Raw genomic sequence first — 8,540 nt, 5'->3', positions numbered from 1 at the left:
CATCACTAGCATCATCATCAACATCACCACTACAACTATCATCATCATCAACATCTTTTTTTTCCCACCTTACATATCATCATCATCATCACCACACTTATTTCATGTCCTCATATTTTCCTCTCTTCTACATCATCTTCCTCACTTCCTCATCATTCACACCCCATTTCTTCCTCATTTCCCACTTTGGGGGGGCGCGGTAACACAGTGGTAGCGCGCTGGACTTGTGATCGGGGGATTGCAAGTTCGAGCCTCGCCTGGGCTGCCATGCCGGGAGGGGTAGCTCCCTCCTGTAACCCTAGCGGGGCTATATAGTCCAATACAGGGCTTAGCTCGGGGGAACTCCATTTCTCCCATTTTCATTTCCCACTTTAGTCCTTCAGAGATTCCTTTTTCAACCATTTAATCACTTCCCTCCTCACTTCCCTATCACTCAAACACATTTTCTGTGCCTTCTCAATTCTCACTTCACCCCTAGAGGCATTTCTTTGGTTACCCTGACATCATTACTCAAACTACTCATTTCCACTTCTTTCTCACTACCATTTTCTCCTCCTCTGCATCACCTTCTTCATTTCCATCACCACAAACTCAAATACTTTCTCCATTTCCATTTGCATCCTTATGATATTTCTTTTATCAACTCATTCAGTTCATCTCTCAAACCAAAATTTATCACCTCAACTTCCATTCCATTTTCTCATTTCTTTTTTTTCATTTCTTCATGATGCTTCTGACATCTTTCCTTCTTCTTCTGTCATCTTCAATTTCCTATCACTCAAGTACTCTCTCATTTCCTTCCCAGTTCTCATTATCATCCTCCTCCTCATCATCATCACTGTCATCCTTATTCTCCTCATCATCACTGCCATCATTCATCACCATCATTATCATTATTATCATCATCATCATCACTGTCGTCGTCATTGTCATCCGCTTCCTCATCCTCATCATCGCCATCATTCATCATCATCATTGCCATCATTCATTATCATCATCATCATCATCATATATCTTCTTTCTTCCCATCTCCAAATTTCACCACTCAAATTACATTATTTCCTACACAAATAAATTCAATCCGATCATGTATTATTTAAATTTATTCTCATTTTCAATTGTATATTTTTTAATTTATTCTCAGCTTCAGGCAATTTTATTCAGCTTACCAGAAACTTTCCAAAATCAGGAAGTTAGATGCACCTTCACTATGTTCTTTACTCTTCTTTCATTCCTGTTCCTTTCTCTCCTCTTTTCTCTCCCTCCTTTCTTTCCACCCTCCCCTCTCTCCTCTTCCCTCTCCTCCCCTCCCTACTCAGTGCCTTATCCCTGAGGTCACACTCTATCACCTCATCCCAGGTCTTTTTCAATCTGCCTCTCACAACCCTACCCCCGACATTCACACTTCTCATTTTCCACACCCAACTGTCATCCTCCATCCTCTTCACATGGCCAAACTATCTCAATCAATCTCTCCAACTATAGTCAATGCTCGACTTAACGAACATCGATTGAGCGGAAGCCCGAGATAAAGGAATTATTTTTTTCTGATATTTTTTGCCCTAATTATGGGAAGACTTCCAATAAAATGAGTATAATTCCATTAAGGAGATTCCGTACACAATAATGCATTTCTGGGGGAATTAATTATGGGTTCCGACTGCTGTATTTAGCACTGAGAGTTAACTAACTTTGGGATGCCTTCAAGGATTTAGCAGAAAGCATCTCAAAATACTGGAAAATTTTCCTTCATATTGTGCCTTGGTTATGGAACTCAACTTAGCGGAAATAGGTTTGGCTGACTTAGTTCGTTAAATCGGGCATCTATTGCACTTCCAGTCCAATGAAAGATGGATGGTGGACTGTAGGAGCAAGGTGCTGCTTAAGCCCGCAGTCCACTGGGTTCAAACTGAAATGAATCTGTGCCCACAACAAAAACATCAAGAATCGAACCCAGGACTCTCAGGTGAGAGCCAGGCAGCATACCACTACACCATTCCTGTGTAAAAAATACAGGTTCTCTCTTCAAAAACATCAAGGCTGGATCTAACTTCCCTATTCTGAAAAGTCTCCCCTGAGCTGAAAAGAAATGTCTGTAGATGTCAAGAATTAAAAAGAAAATCTATCTATCTATCCATCTATAGCCAGTCGCCTTATGCCCGTATGGGGTGGCCACAGCCAAATTGCCTCCATGTTACCCTGTCCCCTGCCATTTCGTTGCCTTCCCCCAACTTACACCCCCCTCTCTCATATACATCTCTACTCCATCCCTTCATCACACCTTCGGTCTCCCTCTCCCTCTCCCTCTTCCCACCTCCACTTCACTCACATACTATCCTTGTTCGTCTCTCACTCTCCATCCTCCCCACTTTACACCCCCCTCTCATATACCTCTCTCATCCATCCCTCCATCTCATTCTTGGTCTTCCCCTCCCTCTCCCCTATTCCAGCAAATGCCAGTTGATATCAGCTGTGAGTTACAAGAGCCTGAGAGTTAATACCAGTACCAGATAACTATCTCATGGTTGGGGAAACTCTAGTTCTCTATTCCACTTAACGTCGATTATTTTTGTCATCTGAAAGAGTCATACAAACCTGTGAGTGAGTACTAAAAGCCTATGAGTGTTAAAATTGGCATTATTAACCTTCTCATGGGCAGCACAACTCTAGTACTTCATCTGAGAGAGGGTTATGGGAGCCTGAGAGCATACACTGACTATTAAACACAGAAACACAAACTTCTTTATCATAGTCCCTCCTCCCTCGGCCTGTGTGAAGTTGGTTCCTGAAGCACTGAGTCGCAGGAGCCTGAGTGTTAATATTGGTACCATTAACCCCTTCATCATCAGAACAACTCTAGTACTTCCTCTGAGTGTGAGTCATGGGGGCCTGAGAGCATTAAACGACTATTAAATGCAGAAACAGGAGCCCGTCTGTCATAACCTCTCCTCCCCCTGACTGTATGACGCTGGCTCCCTCAGCACCAGTGTCTCATCCTTCGTGGGAGACTTTTTACGGAACGAGAATGATTTGAGGAGCAAAGTTCGTGCTGATTCTGGCTTTTTCTTCGTATTTTTCGGGGAGTCGTGGCAGGTCAGGGGGAACTTTTCAAACGGCCTGAACCCCGCACTGCGGACTTGATTTAGCACAGGTGGACTCTGCAGCTGCCTGGCGGAACCGTCGGACTGCGTTCTGTGATCCGATAGCAGATTATCCTCGGAGCTACTGGGAGTGTTTTCCAGCATCTGCGTTTGCCCCATTTTCCGAGAGCGGCCATTTTTAATTGGCACCCCAAGATTATCCTCGGAGCTCCCTGGGGTGTTTTCCAGGGTCTGTGGTTTGGTCACTCCCGCTTTCCGTTTCCTGTTTTTATTCGGCAGTCGATCGAGGGAGAGGCTGTAGCTTTTGTGTTGGAGGACAGAGTTCGAGGCCGGCATAGAGCACTTCTCTGAGAGCGTGGGAGAGGGTTGAACGTCTGTCAGCACACTACTGAGTTTCTTCTTTGGTTCTATGAGTTCACAAGAGGTAGAGGTTTTGATTTCCAAGGCCGAGAGGCGCTCGTCCGAGGTCCTTGCCTCTTTGCACTTCGTCTCTGTTTCCCTGTCACAGTCGTTTATTATATTCTCACTACTCTTTTGTTTCACTTTCTCTGTTTCCTTCCCACACTCAATTATTATATTTTCATCACTCTTCTGTTTCTGCAGGTTCATGCCAAAGCTAATTCTTGGCCGGGATATATGAAATGTGCGGTGCGTTCGGAACTTTGTCGGTTCCGATTTACTCCTAGTTTGTTTCAGCACCCCCTGCAAGCCGCCACCGCCCCCTCCCTGCTTAAACCTTGTACTACCCTTACCCATGGGGGCCGACCCGTTCACACTCTTCTCATAATCGCTGGACGACAGACGCTCGGAGAAGATCCTCAGTCTGGAGAACAGCGATGTCTCCTTTTCCGATTCTTTCTCCACCTCCTTCTCGCACTTCTCCCTCAGAGCCTCGCTTTCCTGGGCCTCAGCATGGGGAAGGAGCCTGTCTTCGAGTGATTTTGGGAAGACGGTCCGCCGCTCCGAAGAATTTCTCCTTAAAGGGGACCTGTAGCCACCCACACTGCTACGACGCTCAGAGGAATTTCTCCTTGAAGGTGACTTATAGCCATCCGTTGCAATCTTGAACCTGCAAAGTGGTGGATTTAGGAAAAACTCAGGGAGGACACGTATACGGTATTTCACCACTGGCTAGGCTGCTCTGTTTGTATTACAGATGAAGACATTGCTACTGCTACTTGTCATAGTCATTATCACCATCACCATCATCATCTGCTGCTGCTGCTACTACTATTACAGCTACTAGTGCTACTACTACTACTACTACTATTAGTACTATCACCACCACCACTACCACTTCCACCACCACTACTACTACTAATACCACCACCACCACCACCACCACTACTACTACTACTACCACCACCACCACCACCACCACTACTACTACTACTACTACTACTACTACTACCACCACCACCACCACCACCACTACTACTACTACTACTACCATTACTGCTGCCAGGTTATATAAACAACCCTCAACCTCCTCCCTAGGCCTGACAGGAGGATGGTGGACTGCAGGAGGGGGACAACTTCAGCCTGCAGTCCACTGGGTTCACATTTCAGATAAACTACCACACTCCACTCACCTGGAAGTCCGCTCGCTCACATCCACCTCCGTCTCCGTCACATCCACATCGTCCATCTCCACATCTGTGCAGTTGATGGTCAAAGATCGGATCATGGATGTCCGAGAAGAGGCACAGCTTCCAAAGCTGTGAATAGAAATAGATTATCACCATCATCATCAATAATCACTGTCATCGTCATCATCATCATCAATAATCAATGTCATCATCATCATCATCATCAAGTTAAAGACTACTATTTTTATTATTATTATTATTATTTCACTCTCATCTTAAATGTCGAGACCAACTGCCTAGCCCCAGGCTCCTACGCACCTCAAGGGGCAATGTAGGATTGGATGATGGATGGATGGATGGATTATTATTATTATTATTATTATTATCATTCCTCTTACATCATAACAAAGGCTTACTGAGTATTTTAGAGCCCTTATTAATGATATATTTATTATTATTATTATTTTTATTATCATTACTATCATTAGTGTATTATTATTCCTCTTACACCACAACAGAGGCTTACTGAGTATATTGGAGTCTTTTTAAATGAACTAAATGAATGGAAGGCAATGATGGATTATGTGTGTGTGTGGTTGATAGAATGAGGTGTGTAATGGATGCAATAGCATATAGAGGTTGGGGGAGTGCACTTTCTGGCCACCAACTGATAGATAGATTATTATTATTATTATTATTATTATTATTCCTCTTAAAGCCTTATTGACTTACACACCCATGACTCAGTACTGCATTTATCAGATTTGTCCAGTTGAAAATGAATGTATCGGATGAAAAAATACTCAATGTTACCTATATGAACTCTCCGTCTTCTGCACTGCCCTCTTGCATGTGTCCTGTGAAAGGCGACTGATGGAGCGCTCTACCACCTCCTCCACCTCAGCCTCAAGCACTGGGGTAGGCTCGCTCTCCTCGGAGGCTTTTTTCGAGGCCTCGTTTAATTTACGATAATGGTCGAGGGCAAACCTTACTGGCTGGATGATTAGTTCCTGAAAAATAATAAGACAGTGATAATAACAATAATAATAATAATAATAATAATAATAATCATCATCATCATAATAATAATAATCTATCTATCTATCTATCTATTGCCAGACGCCATAATCCCGTAAGGGGTGGCCATTTGACTTTGAGTTAGTTGTTTTACGAGGAGGGACACTAACCCTCCACCAACCCACTTGCTGATATGTAGGGAGCACGTATGGTGTGGTTATATGGTTACCACCCAGCGTTGTAAATGGTTTCTTGGCTTACAGGAAACCATTAGGCTTGTCACTCAGTGTAAAGCCACCTGTAAAGGAAAGAAAAGCAATAAGAAGTGACAGGAAAGATGGGAGAAATAGGAAGAGAGGAGGACAGGCACAGAAAAAGAATGATAAAGGCTATGGAAGAAGTAGGCAGCACTACATCAAGTGAGTGAATGATGGTTGCCACCACCTACCACGAATAATAATAATAATAATAAAAGACAATAGATTCAAACAGAAAAGACTGGAATAGAACCATCATCATCATCAACATCATAAGAACAACAGAAAGTAAATCTCTCTCTCTCTCTCTCTCTCTCTCTCACCAGCCTTGCTAAAATGCTTCAGAGTGGGAGAAGCACAACACCAAAGAAGACACACTGAAATGAAGGTTTGCATATTTAACTCCCTCTTACATCTCTCTCTGTCTTTCTATCTATCCCTTTCTCTCTCTATCTATCTACCAATCTGTCTACCTCACCTCAAGCTCCAGCAGAACCTTCCCTAGTGCTTCAAAGAGAGGCAGGAGCACAAAACCGATGAAGGAGCACTGAAATGAATGTCTGTATATTCTCTCTCTCTCTCTCTCTCTCTTAGGTCTCTCTCTGTCTATCTCTCTCTCTCTCACACTCTATCTATCTATCAATCTATTTACCTCACCTCAAGCTCCGGCAGAACCTTCCCTAGTGCTTCAAAGAGAGGCAGGAGCACAAAACCAATGAAGGAGCACTGAGATGATGGTTTTGTTACTTTGTCCCTATCCATAAACAGAGAGACAGGCAGCCCTTCCAACTTCTCGAGGTCACTTTGGTTGAAGAATTCCTGTTGAAAGAATGGCAATATAAGTATCAGTGTTTTTAGAAGCTATTACAAGTTTCTGTTTATCTATCTATCTATAGCCAGACGCCTTAATCCTGTAAGGGGTCGCCACAAAAAATTGCTTCCATGTTGCCCTGTCCTCTTCCATTTTATTGCCCTCCCCCAAACTTACACTCCCCCCTCTCATATACCCCTCTACTCCATCCCACCATCTCATCCTCAGTCTCCCCCTTCCTCTTCCCCCCTCCACTTCACTCACATACACTCTCCTTGTTAGTCTCTTAGTCTCCATCCCCCAACTTACACTCCCCCCTCTCATATACCCCTCTACTCCATCCCTCCACCTCATCCTCGGTCTCCCCTTCCTTTCCCCCCCTCAACCTCACTCACATACTCTCCTAGTTAATCTCTTACTTAGTAAAAGGATCTTGAGATGGTCTGGCCAAGAGGTGTGAATGGGGAATGAATGACAAAGAAAGTGTATGTGAGAGTGGTGCAGGGGAGAGAGGGAGACCAAGGATGAGATGGAGGGTTTGATATAGTCCTCATTACCAACACAACATAGTACAGTACAGAGTATCTAGTACCAGTACATGGAATGAGGTCACAGAGTGTTACCTCAGGGATAATAGACTGAATAGGGAGGCTGCCAGAGACTGAGCAGCATGGACAGCCACTAAGAGGTGACCAAGGCCGATGCATGTAAGCACGCTGAGGCAGGCTGCCAGAGATCAAGCAGCATGGAAAGTTGCCATTAGGTGACCAAGGCTAACGAATGCATGTTGGAGCCTTTATAAATGATATGATACAGTAGGTTCCTTGGACAACAGGAAATAATTTGGCTTGTCACTCAGTGCAGAGTCACCTGAGGGCTGCATTACATTGAGTGAATGGATGATAGGCACCTTCACCTCGGAGGGAAAAAAAAAAGAAAAAAAAAAGGAATAAACAGAATACTACCTCCATAAGCCACCACCTACAAAGAAAAAGAAGTAACTTAAAAACCATTACCTGCATGAGACACTCCAGCCAGGGCTCGGCAATGTCCAGCGGCCGCGCTTCATTGCTGATGTCTGCTACCTTGATCAGCACCATGGACAGCTGGGCAGGATATTAAAACCAGTATTAACACTCTCAGGCTTCTATAATCCCTCTTAGAGTAATAAAATATCTGGGATTAGCTAAAATAAAATGCCAGAGTTGTCCTGAGCATACATAATCAATCAGTCAATCCATCTATCTATCTATCTATCTATACCCTGATGCCATAATCCAGTAAGGGGTGGCCACAAATAAATCGCCTCCATGTTGCCCTGTCCCTTGCCATTTCACTGCCCTCCCCCCAACTTACATCCCCCTCTCTCACTGCCATCCATCTACCACCTTACCATAAGAGCCTCTGTGGTACCAGTATTCACCTACTTAGCCTCTGAAGACTCACCTCTGGCACGTAAACCCTATTGGGCCACATCTGGATGGGGCACAGTAATCCACTAAACCACCAGGGATTCATCTGGTTGTATGACATCTGATAATCACCCCTTTACAGTCAAGCATTTTTCTTTTCACATAGTGCTGTGTCACCTTAAGGCAGCACTACATTGGGTGAGTGGATAGTAGTTGCCCCTACCTACCACTATTCCTATGACTAACTCTCAGACCATTTTGCACCAGCTGGAATTAAATACTTGAGGCTGCCAGAGATCAGGCAGCATGGAGAGCTGCTGCCATTAGGTGACCAAGGTCGTTTCGTTTTTCTT

The 8,540-nt window shown here is 44.1% G+C and overlaps 1 protein-coding gene across 1 annotated transcript; it reads right to left on the bottom strand.

The window, feature by feature from the left end:
• Nucleotides 1-2,936: 2,936 nt before the first annotated feature.
• Nucleotides 2,937-7,881, bottom strand: LOC145389638 (uncharacterized; the record flags this gene model as incomplete). Its single annotated transcript, XM_080264874.1, has 7 exons — nt 2,937-3,215; nt 3,291-3,590; nt 3,645-4,170; nt 4,694-4,819; nt 5,504-5,700; nt 6,622-6,783; nt 7,792-7,881. Coding segments are annotated over 7 exons (1,680 nt in total), but the record flags the coding sequence as incomplete, so codon positions are not given.
• Nucleotides 7,882-8,540: the final 659 nt, after the last annotated feature.

The sequence above is a fragment of the Coenobita brevimanus genome, unplaced genomic scaffold (genome assembly GCF_032717465.1).
Source record: "Coenobita brevimanus isolate Jiangsu-jjx unplaced genomic scaffold, ASM3271746v2 jjx.HiC_scaffold_1701, whole genome shotgun sequence".
Taxonomy (NCBI): Eukaryota; Metazoa; Arthropoda; class Malacostraca; order Decapoda; family Coenobitidae; genus Coenobita; species Coenobita brevimanus.
Note: the sequence above shows the minus strand (reverse complement) of the source record. Positions and strands in the feature narration are given on the sequence as shown.